This window comes from Colius striatus, chromosome 20 (genome assembly GCF_028858725.1).
Source record: "Colius striatus isolate bColStr4 chromosome 20, bColStr4.1.hap1, whole genome shotgun sequence".
In the NCBI taxonomy this organism is placed as follows: Eukaryota; Metazoa; Chordata; class Aves; order Coliiformes; family Coliidae; genus Colius; species Colius striatus.
The window spans coordinates 3,072,522-3,086,346 of record NC_084778.1 but is presented as its reverse complement, the minus strand read 5'-3'; the positions used below and the strand labels follow the sequence as shown (position 1 = coordinate 3,086,346).

General features: G+C 64.6%; 2 protein-coding genes across 4 annotated transcripts in view; one reads left to right on the top strand and one right to left on the bottom strand.

The window, feature by feature from the left end:
* The window catches only part of SMG6 (SMG6 nonsense mediated mRNA decay factor), a 113,926-nt gene extending 105,494 nt beyond the window's left edge, over positions 1-8,432 (top strand). For all 3 annotated transcript variants that reach the window (XM_062012279.1, XM_062012278.1, XM_062012277.1), the window contains exons 16-19: positions 648-801; positions 4,214-4,425; positions 4,674-4,755; positions 6,317-8,432. In XM_062012279.1, the coding sequence (XP_061868263.1) occupies positions 648-801; positions 4,214-4,425; positions 4,674-4,755; positions 6,317-6,447 (579 nt within the window). In that variant the 3' untranslated portion in view covers positions 6,448-8,432. The remainder of the gene's footprint in view (positions 1-647; positions 802-4,213; positions 4,426-4,673; positions 4,756-6,316) is intronic.
* A 234-nt stretch (positions 8,433-8,666) lies between these two features.
* Positions 8,667-13,320, bottom strand: HIC1 (HIC ZBTB transcriptional repressor 1). Its single transcript, XM_062012284.1, has 2 exons — positions 13,023-13,320; positions 8,667-12,186 (listed from the first exon to the last, which is right to left on the bottom strand). The coding sequence occupies exons 1-2, from the start codon at positions 13,072-13,074 to the stop codon at positions 10,241-10,243; spliced, it is 1,998 nt and encodes a 665-aa protein (XP_061868268.1). The 5' UTR covers positions 13,075-13,320; the 3' UTR covers positions 8,667-10,240.
* Positions 13,321-13,825: the final 505 nt, after the last annotated feature.

Below are 13,825 nucleotides of genomic sequence, written 5' to 3'. Positions count from 1 at the left end.
GACAGTGCTGTAGATTTCAAGGGCTGGAACCCACCTGCTTTCCCAGCTGGATGGAGTCAGAAGAGGGAAGGCACATGTGGGAGCTGATGGGACAGTGAGTGAGATACTCAGCCAAGCGCTCCTGCCCCACACATCTCCCCCCCCACACCCTGCAGCCTGCTGGGGCTCCCAGTGTTAGGATGCTGTTGGCAGGACTCATGGGTCCCAAACTGGTTTGTTTTGGCTGTTGTCACCTTGAGCTGTTTCCATCTGGAGTCCCAGAACCTGCTTCCTCCAGGCTCCTTTTCTCCCCACTGTTGTTTATCAGGGGCAGCCTCTTGGCTCTGGTGCAGACAGCCCTGGCAGCTGCCAGTCCCAGCAATGGGACAGTTCCCAGAACACCTCCGTCCTCAAGGCTCTCCCCAGAGCCTGGACAGGGCTGTTCCCTTAGGAGAATGCTTTCTTAGAGGTTTTCACCATCCCACTCATGTGTGTGCTTTGGACCTGAAGGAGTTGATGTTGGAGGTGTGATGGGCACAGCCTCCTGCCAGTCCCCTTCACACCATGCCCCTGCTCCAGGAGGTGTGTGTGCTAGCCAGCCTTACCTTCTGCTCCAAGGGCTGTGGAGCTGACATCCCACTTAGTCATCACATCTCCTCCTCCTCTAGGCCGTGCTGAAAGACCAGAGTCAAATGAGGCAGATGGAGCTGGAGATCAGACCTGTCTTCCTGGTGCCAGACACCAATGGTTTCATCGACCACCTGAGCAGCCTGAGAACGCTGCTGGACTGCAGGAAGTTCATCCTGGTGGTGCCTCTGATCGGTGAGTAGAGCCAGTGCTGTGGTGGGGGCTTCCCCTCTCCCTCCCTGCCAGCTCCCTCTCTCTGTGCCCCACCTGCCCACGGTGCTTGTGTGGTCTGGAGCTCGTTGGCTCCATCCTGCCCTGTCTCATCCTCCCCCATTCCTTCAGCCCGTGTCACCCTTCTCCCTTCCTGCCAGCTCTCAGCAGACCCCTCTCCTCCTGGTGCATTTAGGGGTGCCAGGGGCTGAGGCAGGCGGATGTTAAACGGGGATTTGAAGGGAATTTTGGAGGGAGCAAGCAAGAGGAGTTGTGAAAACAAGCAGAGAAGATAGCTTATCCCAGCTGAGCAGGGGCTTAGGCAGCCCGAGCTAATGGCCGGCCTGTGTCCCAGCCACTCTGAGCCGCTCAAGCCCAGCCCTTCTTTTTCTCCTTATAAAGCTCTCAGTAACACAGCAAGCTGGTTCCCGTTATTGGTAAACACTCAGCCTGGCAGATAACGGCTGTGCTGCTGGGTGGTCTCCCAGGGCGGCGGCAGCGCTTGGTCAGATGCCTTTGCTCTGATTGTTTGATCACGCTGTGGGCTGGAGGTGCTGTTCCCCTGGCCAGGGCTGCTCCCGGTGCCAGCCTGGCATGCAGAGGATCCCCCAGGGCAGCAGGAGTGGGGCTGAGGCTCTCAGAGCACACAGGCTGCCCCATCCCAGCCTCAGCCCTGGGAGGCAAAGGGTCAGCTCTGCCCCGTGGGCATCTCCAGCATCCAAGCAGCAGGGTGTATGCACATCCAGTGTCCTGTGGCACAGGGCTACCTGCCCTGTGAGCCATTGTGGGGCTTCCTTCTCAACTCCTGGTGTCTATAGACAGCTCTACCTGCCCCAGAGCCAATGCCCAACTGCCCCCCTCCCCGACAGCCTGGCTCAGGAGGGATTGCTGGCACTGGGGACGGGACCCCTGAGTGTGCGGAGCAAGGCTCAGCTCAGTGTGGGAGCTGCCAAGGAGCTTGGTGACTTGGCACTGCTGTGACATGGCTTTAAGGGAAGGAAGGGGCAGCACCAGCACAGCCTGTGCAGCCCTGGGGGCTGTGGAGCGTGTCAACACCTGAGAGGGCTGGGACCTGCCCTGGAGCCATGGCCCTGCCTCCCCCTGGGGTGAGGCTTCTCCATCCCAACCCCAGCCAGGGGCAGCAGTTGCAGGGGAGCTGAAAGACTCTACTCTTGTCCCTGTCAGAGATACTGCTGCCCTCAGCCTGCCCTGCCACAGGCACCTTCAGTGCTCTGCTGCCTCTCATCATGACAGGGACAGAGTAACTCACCATCTCCCACTGCCTGCCACAAGCTCCCCTGGCCCTGCTGAAGCTAGTGACCCTGAGTGTTGGTCAAATTCCCCTTCATCCCCCCGGGAAGGTCATCAAGTGCCGTGACCCAGGCAGGGGCAGGAGGGACAGACACATCCCTCAGTGTAAGCTGGTGGCCTGTGGCTGCCAGGGGCAGAGGCCCCACGGTTCTGTGGGGCCCAGGCGATGCCCTTCCCACGGGGCACTCCCCGCTCATCCCGGGGATGCAGCAAGGGGTTAAGCTCTCAGCTTCGAGTCGGGTTTGTTTCTCTTGCTCTTTAACCTGCTCTGTGCTCCTTGAGGCTGACCCCGCCATGGAGAAGCCAGGCCTGGTGCAGAAGCACAAACAAGCCTCCCCTTTGAAGCCTGTTTAGCTTGGAAGCAGGAAGGCGGATTTCGGGAGGGAATACCAGCTTTTCCTGTTTGATGTTCCGTTCTTGCACGGCTCCCCCCACCCCGGGCCCAGCCGTGCATTGTGTGCAAATGGCAGCACCAGGTCGGTAGCGAGGAGAGAGAGGAGCAAAGCAGCTCCATGCAGCTTTAATTTGAATGCCCAGACAGTGAGTGCCAGTCTCACCATGGAACAGAGCGATCACAGGCTCCCCAGGCAGTGATTCACAGCACTGGGGAGAGGCCTCAGACCCCGAGCTCTCTCCCCGAACCCCCAAGGAATGCATAGTTCCCACTTGAACTCAGGACTTGGCTCCAAGCTCGGAAACAATCTTCAGAAATGAAGCCATGGCTGAAACACACACTGTGAGCGCTGAGGCCGCCTCACACACACGTGCACACCAGCTCTCGCTCAGCCCCGGGCACGGGAGCGGGCTGGGGTGCTGGGCTGAGCGTCTGCCCACCTGCTCCTGTGCCCACCCGTGCCACCAGCCACCTCAGAGGCACCTGACTCACACAAACGCTCACTCTGTGGCTGAGAGGCTCTTCCAGCAGGCACACGGCCCTCTGGGGCCCTCCTGGAGCTCTGCTGGGGTCCCTCAGGTTCTGCTGGGGTCCTTTGATTTCTACTGGGGCTCTCTGGCTTCTGCTGGGGTTCTCTGGCTTCTGCTGGGGTCCTTTGGATTCTACTGGGGTCCCTCAGGTTCTGCTGGGGTCCTTTGGGCTCTGCTGGGGTCCTTTGGCTTCTACTGGGGTCCTCTGGGCTCTGCTGGGGTCCTTTGAGCTCTTCTGGGGTCCTTTGGCTTCTACTGGGGTCCTTTGGGCTCTGCTGGGGTTCTGTGGGCTCTGCTCGAGTCCTTTGGCTTCTGCCCTCAGGTTCTACTGGAGTTCCTTGGACTGAGGTCCCTTGAGTTCTGCTGGGGTTCTTCAAGTTCTGCTGGGGTCCCTCAGGTTCTGCTGGGGTCCTTTGGGCTCTGCTGGATGCAGGGAGCTGAAGCAGCTGGGATTTCTGGCCCCTTGGCAGCAGTTCAGGAGGCTCTGAGATGTAATAGGCTCCAGGGAAGGTGAACGGGCTGGGAATCTGCCCGATCCCAGGCTCAGGCTGATCCCGAGCAGAGTGTGTCAGGGCAGATGTGTGAACCCTGTATCAGACCCAGATGAGGTGTTGGAGAGAGCATCTGCCCTGCCAGGAGCCTGGGACAGCAGCTTCAGGTGGGAAAATAGGGCCAGGACTCGGGTGGGAAGCAGAGCTGGAGTGGGAAGCGCCTGCTCCCACACGTGCCCCTGCTCACACGAGGGAAGCTGGAAGGGCAGCAGCTCTCCGTGTCTGAGAGGAAGTGCAGGGAGCCGAGAGGCGCAGAGCCAGGGCAGGGCCGTGGTGCTGCTGCCTGTGGCTGTGCCCAGCCTGCAGGAGGCTGTGTTTTTCCAACACCCCCAGGCACACAGGGTGATGGGCTGGGCAGCCCGTTACCCCACGCTGCAGGGGTGAGGTGGCTGCACTCGCAGGGCTGAGCCAGGTGACCCACGGAGGTGGAAGGCAGCGAAGCTTTTCCAGACCCGCAGCCAAGTCCAGGAGCGCAGGGACACTGCGGCAGCTGAACCCCCATTTCCTGAGCCAGCTGCCAGTGCCCTGGCCCCAAGGCCTTGGCAACTCCAGCAGCAGGTCATGGGAGCACCTTGTCCCATAGTAACTGTACCTCCTCTTCCTGTTTGAAGTGATAAACGAGCTGGACGGGCTGGCCAAAGGCCCAGAGATGGAGCACCGGGCTGCAGGCTATGCCCGCCAAGTGCAGGAGAGAGCCAGGAAGTCCATCGAGTTCTTGGAGGAGCGATTTGAGAACAGAGACAACTGCCTGAGGGCTCTGACCAGTCGAGGCAACGAGCTGGAGTCCATCTCCTTCCGCAGCGAAGACACCACGGGGCAGCAGGTAAGGGACAGCCCGGCCCCGGGATGCAGAGTTGGCAATACCAGAGGCTCGAGGCTCTTCACCACTGCCTTGGCCAAAACCAGAGCCCCTGGGGTCTGTGAGCTCTGTCCCCACCTTTGCAGGTGGCTGAGTGAGCAGGGGATGTGTGTTTGGGCTGCAGCAGGGTATCCTGAGGCAATGCAGAAGTTGGAGTGGTGAAGTTGCAGGTTTTTCTTCCTGCCAAGAGTAACTTTGCCCTTTTCTTCCAGGGAAACAACGATGACCTGATTCTGTCCTGCTGCCTCCACTATTGCAATGACAAGGCCAAGGATTTCATGCCCTCCAACAAAGGTAAAACATCCCTCACGTTCTCTTTGTCCCTTCCCTGCTGCATTCCATGGACTCCTCATCTTTCACAGCCTTTGGAGCTGGTCTCTCCCACATTTTGCTTCTTCCAACACCAAGGTGCCACCTCCAGCCTCCAGTCAGCGCCAGGCTGCAGCCCTCCCACCACACTGCCCCTGTACTTCAGGGATGCCCCCAGCCCACTATAAACATCCACAGAGCCTTTTCATGGTGCCAGAGCAGCAGTGACAAAGGGCTAGAAACAGCCTTTTCCCTGCAAGCCCCGTGCTTCCCATCCAGGGCCCTTTTCCCTCCAGATGCCCAGTTGGCATCAGCCACGTGTGCTGGGACCAGACAGCCCTCGGGCTGTTGCCAGGGCCGTGGGGCTGGGAATCGCATCAGCAGCTGCCCAAGAAATCAACCCACATTTGTCAGCGCGAATTCTTAGCAGCTTAACTTGTCAGATTCACAGAGAAACCGTCACCAAATGTTTATGTGCAAATGATGCTGAATTTTGAAATCATGTGGATTATGGGGAATGGGGCCTGACAAGCTGACAGCCTCTGGTTTGTAACAAGGAGGCGCGTCACCAGCGCGGAGCAGAGGATGTTTATTGTTACACATTTCTTAAAGTGTCCGCACAAAACCTCCCCAGCAACCCTGGGCCTGCCCTCCCACTGAGCCCCTGCTCCCCTCTCTCTGACACAGGCCACTTTGGGGTGCTGACCCACCACCCTCAGCCCCGATCCCACGCTGGTAGCCGGCGCTGCTGGCCGCCCTCCCGTTCGCCTCGTCCTGCCGCTCCCCGCGCAGCCGATCTGGGCCCATGTTGGGCTCCCATAAACTCTGTTTTTTCCATTCCCAGTCCTGGCTCGGAGGCACTGTGTTTCCTGTGCTCATAGGAACAGTCCTCTGGTCACAGGACCCAGCTGCTTACACATACCCCATATGCTTCCCCTGCTTCGCACACACGTAAGCGTGGCTCCCACATCCCAACCCGGCGCGTTGCGTGCGGGGCAGCTCATCCATCTGGGGGCAAGATCCCTTCGGTTCTTTCTCAGCCTTCATCTCCCTCTCTCTCTCTCTCTCTCTCTGGCTTGTCTGAGCCCCAGCCAGAAACGCCTCAGTGTCAGTGGCGACTCCAAAAAAACAGCTTTGCCAAAGAAATAAATATATATAAAAGAATGGGGTGGTTTTAGATCTTATAATGAGATCACCAGAATAATAGCACCAGCTTCCTGCTGCAGCCGGGGTCGTGGGGCCGTCTTCCTGGCCTGGGTCAGGCAGAGGGACCTTCCTCTTCCCTGCCCCTGCAGCGTGATGTGGGCAACACGGGGCCCTGGCAGCGCTCAGCGGCCTTCCCGGCCCCGAGGCCACGGGCAGAGATCACAAATCATCCCCCAGGCAGCGCGGAGGGGAGAGGAGAAGGCGGCCTGCGAGATGAGCAGGACGCCTCGGGAGGGGAGCGGGGTGCTGGGTGGCTGCCCAGGGAAGGTGGGGGGCTGTGGGCTGGGGGGCAGAGCAGGGGGAGGTCAGAGCTTCACACCGCTCTCCCCTGTCCTTGCAGATGATCCCATCCGCTTGCTCAGGGAAGTGGTTCTGCTGACGGACGACCGCAACCTGCGAGTCAAAGCGTTGACCCGCAACGTGCCGGTGAGGGACATCCCCACCTTCCTCAAGTGGGCCCAGGAGGGCTGAGGGGGCCGAGCGGGGCCCAGGAGCCCCCTGAGCGAGTCACGCAGCCCGGTTAACGGTGGGAGACAGCGGCTCTGACCCACCGCCCTCCGGCCCACCACGGACAATAAACACCACGACTTCAACCCACCCCGGCACGGCCGCGCTGCCAAGGGCCCCCCCGCACCCTGACGGCAGACCAGCTGGGAAAAGGTCATTGCTGTGGATGGTTCACGTGGAGGCTGAGCCCGTGGAGGGGCCCCCACCGGCCTTTGGGCAGTGGCAGGGCAGAGCCGGCGAGCCACGCTCGGCTGAGGGAAGCTTTGGGGGAGCCCGGGACGGATCGCCGGCCTCTCGCTCGGCTGCAGAGAGCTCGAGTCACGGATCGGTGACTCTTTGGGTTTGTAGAGCCCGGGGGGGACAGGGACGGGCCAGCACAGACCTTGGGATTGCTCAGTCTAGGTCGTGCCCCTCGGAGGGGCCGTGGACTCGAAGGGCAGGTTCCCTCCTGCCCGGCCTGTTTGTCCTGCGTGGCCTGGGCAGCCCCGGGCCGCCGGCCCCTTCCCCGCCCCGCGCCCGCCCCGCGCCTGGCTGCTGCTCACGGAGCTGTTTGTCCTCTCCCTGCTGCAGGCTTGGTGTGTGGAGGTGTTTTTGTTTCAGAGTTCAGTGTAGGTTAGTTTCAGGTGTGTTCCTCACCTGCTTTGAACAGTCTCCCCTTCCCATCCCCACGCAGCTGCTTTCTGTCCTGCTCCCCTGCCCACCCCAGCCATTGCCCATTGCCTGCACCCCCTACACTCCCTTATTCCCACCCTGCTCCCTTTAGATACGTGTTTAACTCAGCATGAGACTGACAAGAGTTTTCCAAGGACCCCAGGACCAAGTGTCCCATAGGTCCCTTGTGCCCTCACATTGCCACAGGCTCCTCTTGCCCGTGGGATCCAGCTTCTGGCTATGGGGCCCAGCAGGGCTGGAGAGAGCTAGGGTAGCCCTTGGTGTTTACCCAGCTGGGAGGGTCACCTCTCAAGTTGCCCTTTTGCCATGGAGCCATAAAGGGACTCCCCCACTGCCTCGTTACTGGGAGCCAGTGCAGGGTTGGGGTGTTGCTGAGCCTCGCACTCCCCACTTTGCCCCATCACCAAGTGTCCCATCCCTGTTACATGCCAGATACAGAAGCTAAGAGGGAGCATTAACCTGTGAACTGGAGCCCCTGGAGCTCTGTCAGGTCCCAGTCCAGGAGCAGAGGGTGGGAGTGACCCCAAGGCCCTTCCCGGACCCCTCTGGGTGCTGTGGGAGGGAAACGGCCAAAGTGCTGGAGGAAGCAGGAGGATGGAGCCCAGCAGCTTTTCCTTCCCTGTGTGAGTGGCTCAGACCCAGTGTCTGCACCAGGAAGCTCAGTGGTGCCCCTGCACCCTCTGCCCAGCCTCGGGGCGAGGGCCAGCAGGGAGCCTCAGCAGCGCCCGGCACAGCGACACACACCAGTGGGGTTGTGTTTGCTGAACGCCCCAACCCCCAGCTGCCACAGACTTTGGGGTGCCCACAGCATCTGCAAAGCACACAGAGACAGAGCCCACACCACTGCTGAGCCCACCCAGGCCCCACAGGCCCCCAGCCCCAGTGTGGTGCCCACCACACCGTGCAGACTTTGCCTTTTCCCCACCCCACGCTCCAGTTGTGTTTAAAAGTTTGTTTAAAAGTTTGTTTTCCAGCAGAGCTGCCTCAGGGGCTGCTCTGAACAGGCCCTTCCCGGGGTGCCACCACCTCAGAGGGACCTTGAGCTGTGCCACCAGCTTGGCCACGCCACAGAAAGCTTTCTGCCCCTGAGGCAGGTGACACAGGGGTGAGCCTGGGCCCATCCATGCCAGGCTCCTGCCCCAAGCCCCTGCAGGAAGCCCCCAGCTCGGGGGAAGGCAGCCACAGCCCCCAGCTCGGGGGAAAGTGGCCACATTCGGGCTGTTTTGTTTTGTTAAGATGGTTTTAATCATTTTTAGTATTAAACACTTGTCTGTGCAGTGTGGTGCTTCATTTGCCAGCAGCGGGCGAGTCGCTGTCGAGGGTGGGACGGGGCTGGGCTCGGGGGGCACCGGGGAGGGATGGCAGCAGGGTGAGGGCAGCTCTGTCCCACAGCTTTGTCCACAACTGCAAACCAGAGGCACAGCGAAGCCCCTCATCTCCCCTTCACACCCACTGCCCCCCAGCCCGGGGTCACCCTCTCAGGGCCCACCCCCAGGAAGGACAGAGGCCGCTCAAGTTAATGTCACTTTATTGCTCGTTCGGTTTTCGACTATAGAAAAAAAGACAACAACAACAAAGGGCCAGGGGCCCGTGTACAAATGGGACGTGATGAGGGAGGCCCGTGACTGGCTGCTCCCAGCTGTGCTTTGGGTGCTGCTCTGGAGGGATGCTGCCGGCCCTGGGCTAAGGGGGTCCCAGGGAGAGGGCAGGGGGCGCCTGGCCAGCTCAGGCTAAGGCACAGTGGCTGCGAGGCCGGGGCCGGGCGCTGCTGGCGCCCACCCCAGGGCCTTGTGTGCAAAGGAGAGGAGGGGGCTCGGGGAGGGGAGAAGCTTCACATTAGCCCCAGGTAGAGGGGTCGGGGCACGGGTTGGGGCTGGGGGGGGAGGTCCAGGCTGGAGAGGGGGGCTTTGCCCACCCTGGGCAGGAGGCAGAGGGGGGTCGGTGGCGGCAGGGGCTGCCCGACGGCGGGTGAGCACGGCCCAGCCGGGGCAGTCCCGCGTCTCCTTCGGCTCCCCGCAGCCCGTTCCCCCCCCGCAGCCTCCCCCCAACCTCCCCGTAGCTGACAAACCCAACCGCTTTGTCTTTGTCGCGGCCTCCCCGGCCAGCCCCGGCCGCGCTGGGGACGGGCGTCTTTGGCAAACGAAAACATTATAATAATCGTCGAAAAACGGCGAGGCGAGCGGCCACCCAAGGGCAAAACCCCCCCCGAGACACCCCCCGCCCCCTCCCCGGGCATCCCTGATGGCCAGGCGCCTGCTGGGGCAGGGCCCAGGGGCTCAGTCTGTGACAAGCCCTGCCCTCCGTGCCGCAAACGCGGAGCGCTGGCAGCCGAGCCGCGGGGCCGGGCCGGGCCGGGCCGGGCCGGGCCGGTCAGTGCTTGCTCCGGGCCGAGGAGCATCGCGGGTCCCCGGCCCCCCGCCCCGCGCCGCTCGGACCCGGCCGTCCCCCTCCGTCAGTCCGTCCCCACGCTCCCGGCCACGGCCCCGGGGGCTCCGGCCGGCTCCCCCCTTCCCCTTCGGGCCCCGGCGCGGCCGCTCCCGGGCAGGACACCCAGCTCAGAGACGTCGCTTCGGCCCCGACGGATCGACTACTCACGGGCGGCACAGTCCGGGTCCCGGCACGGCTCAGCCGGTCCCGCCGCGGGGCCGGGGCGAGCCGCGCAGTGCCCGGGGCGTCCGCTGGCCCGGGGGGTGGGTGGCCCTGAGGTAAGGAGCGGGCTCATGTCCTCCCAAGCCTCGGGGCGCAGCCCGGCCTCACAGCTTGTGCTTCGCTGCCGCCCCGCTGCCGGGGGACGGGGGTGAGGGGGAAACACGCGGTAGCCCCCCCACAGCAAAGCGGTGGCCACGCCACAAGGTCAGTCCCTGAATTATTGGCTTCTCCTCGGCCAGCTTGCGGCGGGACGCCCCGTCCAACCGGCCCCGGGGCAGCTCTCGTGGGACCTTCCTCTGCGAGCGAGTTCTCCGGGGCCGCGGGACGAGCACCCAGCGCCTCTCGCCGTGTCCGTCCCCCCTCCTGCCCTGCCCCAGCTCAACACGGGGCAGCAAGGGGAGCCCGGGACCCCCCCAGCCCCCCGGCCGGGCCGGCGTTAGGGAGGCGAGTACCGCTCTATGGTCCGGGCGGCCTCGGCGTGGAGGTGCGGAGCCTGCGCCAGCACCTCGGCCGCTTTGTCCTGGCTCAACCCCAGGTGCTCGGCCGTGAACTTGGCCAGCGGGTAGAGGCTCTCCATGGCCTTGGGGTCGCTGAGGAAGTGCGAGGTGTGGGAGAGCAGCTCGGCCGCCTTCTCCTGCTTGAGCCCCAGCTGGTCGGCAGTGAGGCGAGCCATGGCGTAGACGCTGTCAGGGAAGTCCAGCTTGGCTTTGCCGTCGGGGCCGGCCGCGTGCATCTTCATGTGGCTGATGAGGTTGCGCTGCTGGGCGAACTTCCCGCCGCACACCTGGCACTCGTAGGGCTTCTCTCCCGAGTGGATGCGCATGTGCTCGGTCAGGCGGTACTGGCGGGTGAAGCGCATGCCGCAGGCGTCGCAGGCGAAGGGCTTGAGGCCGAGGTGGCTGCGCATGTGGCGGGTCATGGTGCCGCGCTGCGTGAACTTCTTGCCGCAGATGGTGCAGGGGTAAGGGCGCGTCAGCCAGTGGGTCTTCTCGTGCTGCCGCAGCGTAGCCGGGTCCTTGTAGGATTTGTCGCAGGAGGAGCAGCGGTAGGGCCGTAGGATGTCACCCAGCCCCGGGCCGCCTTTGTCCAGGAAGGGCACGGCCTGCTCGGCCGCCGCCTTGTGATAGAGCTCCTCTTCGTTGTGAGCCTCCACGTGCGCGTTGAGCTGCTCGGAGCTGGGGAAGCCCTTGCCGCAGGGGATGCAGACGTACAGGTTGTCGCCCAGGCTCTCCGGCTCGTAGCCCAGGTGGTTGCAGTAGCGGTCCAGCGCGTCGCCGGGCGAAGGGCCCTCGCTGCTGCCCGTCTCCTCGCTCGTGCTGTTGTCGGGCTCCAGGTCGTTGCTCTCCACGCTGGGGTAACGGGGCTGCGGCGCCGAGGGCGGCGACTCGGCCTTTTCCTCCCGCTCCAGCTCCTTCTCCGCCTCCCCCTCGTCCAGGTAGGGGCCCAGCGGCTCGTGCTTCATCCAGCGGTACATCAGCTCGCGCCCGTCGGCGCGGGGCAGCGGGGGCTCGGCGCAGGGCGGCGTGCTGCGGAAGGGGTCGGGGACGTGCGGGTGTCCCCCCGGTTCTCCGCCGGGCGGGGAGTCCTTGTAGGCGGCGGCGTGGCCGCCCAGGAGTCCGGCGCCAACGGGGGGACTGTCGTGCCGCGGGGGCAGCGAGGGCTCGCGGGGCTCACCGGGCAGCAGGCGGTCGGTGGGCAGGAGCTGGGCAGAGGGGCCGGTGGGGCTCTTCTTGGAGAGGTCGAGGCCGCAGGGCGGCGAGCAGTGTCGCTCGGGAGGGCACAGCCCGTGGGGGTGCAGCGGGGCTCCCTGGGCGGCCGAGGCGTAGAGCTCCCCACACTGCGTGTTGAGCGGAGCCGCCGGCTCCACGGGCGGCAGGTCCACGGGCCGCGGCGTCCCCGAGTAACAGGCCTGGATCACCGGCGTGGCGGCGCGCAGCCCCCGGCCCAGCTTGTAGGGCGCGTAGCCCCCGCGCAGGTGACAGTATTTGCCGCTGCGTTTCAGTTTCTTCTTGCAAAGAGCCACCAAGCCGGGGATCTGGAGGTAGCTGGCGGCGGCCAGCACGGCGCCCAGGCTCTGCTCCCCTCCCGGCTCGCACTCGGCCAGGCGGCCCGTGTAGATGAAGTCGAGGATGAGGCGGAAGATGCCGGGGCTCACCATCTCGTGGTCCAGGTTGAGCAGGTTGTCGTGAACCACCAGCGACTTGAGGTAGGCGCTGCTGGCTGCCAGGATGTTCTTGTGAGCGCGGAAGAGCGCGTTCTGCACCACGATGATCACGTCGCACAGGAAGCCCTTGGTGCGCTGCGTGTTCAGCTGCAGCAGCAGCTGCCGCGAGTGGCTCGGCACCTCCATGGCCTCCAGCATCCCGCTCCTCGCCCGCCGCCCTGCAACACACCGCCACCGACCCCCCTGTCAGACGAGCAACTGGCCCCCGGGGCAACCGGCTCCGGGGTTGGGGGGGGGGGGGGGGTAGGTGAGGGGGAGGGCTGGAGGCTCGACCCACACGTCGAGGGGCTCGATCCGCGCGTGGAGGGGTGGGGAAGGGGCGTGGGGGGGGTGTCGGGGCTCGGTCCCGCGCGTTGCCGCCGCGTCCCGGCAGCTCTGCGCGGCCGCGGGGCCGGTGCCACCGCTTATATGGGGTCTCGCTTCTCGGCGGGCCGGGGGTGGGCGGGAGGGGGCTGAAAACCCCCGGAGGCTTTTGGAGAAAGTGACATCACCCGCCGCCGCCGCCGCCAGCGCCGCGCCCCGGCCCCGCCAGCGCCCCGGCACCCCCGCGCCCACCTGCCGAAGGGAAACCGGCAGCGGGAACCGGGCCGGTGCCCCCTGCCCGTCCGTCCGTCCGCCCGCGCCCCTGGGGCCGCCGTTACCTGCGCGGCGCCGCTGGCCCCGGCTCCCCCCGCTGCCTTCCCGGTTCTTATGCGCCCCGGTGCCGGGAGGCGGCTGACTGTGCCCCCCATCCCCACCCCCCCCGCCCCGGACGCCCCCCGCCCCCGTTTCCTCTCCCCCCACACCCCCGCCCTGCGAGGGGAGCGGGGGGATGGCCGAGGGGGGGAAGGGGAACGGGACCTCCCCTCCCCGCCTCCCCCCGGTGCCGGTCCCGTCTGCCCAGGTGGGCAAAGCCAAGCGCGCGCGGAGCTGCTTTCAGGGGGGTTTTCTTCCCCTATTTTTAATAGTTTCGGGGTGTCCCGTCCCCCCCCCACACTCCCCTCCAGCCTTTTACCTGGGCGCCCTGTAGCCTCCGCCAACCAGCCGAGGTCTCGGTGAACTCTCATGGCTCAGCCCCGTGGGGGCCGCCGCCGGTTGCTGTTCCCTTCCACCCTCCTCCTCCTCTGCTGCTGCTGTTCCTCCATACCCCGAGCTCCCGGCCGGTCCTACGGAACGGGAGGAGGAGGAAGAAGAAGAGGAGGAGGTGGAAGAAGCAGCAGCAGCGGTTCCTCGGGGTTCCCGACGCCGCCAGCTCGGAGGTGAAACCCGGGCTGCGAACTCCCCCTGACCCCGGCCTGAACTCCGAGCAGAGCCGCTGGCTGTTAAAGGGACGGCGGGAGGTTTTCCTCCTCCCATCCCCGGGCGGGGCACTCACAAGCCGGCCCCCCCCCCTCCTCCTCCTCCTCCTCTCCCCTCCCCATCCCGATCTCCTCCTCCGAGACCCGTTTTCCTCTCCCCCGACACTTCGTTCCCGGCCCCGTTGACCATTCAAGGGGGGGGTCTCCATCCTTCCTTTTGCCCGGAGACACCGAGGGGGGTCGGCCGGCTCCCGGCTCCCCTCGGTATCTCCGGCCAAAAGCTGATCCTCCCCCCCTCCCAAATTAGGTACCGCTCGCAGGGCGCCATCTAGCGGCTCCCGGTGTGCACTCCCCCCCCACCCCAATCTCCCCCCCGTTACCGGAGGCGGCTCCTCCCCGCGCAGGTGCTCGGTGGGACCCGACGGGGCGGGCGATGGGCAAAAGGGTAAAGTGAGAAAAGGAGGGTGGGAGGTTCCCTCTCCCCCTACCTCGAGGTGCTGGTAGATGGGGGGGGAAGTGT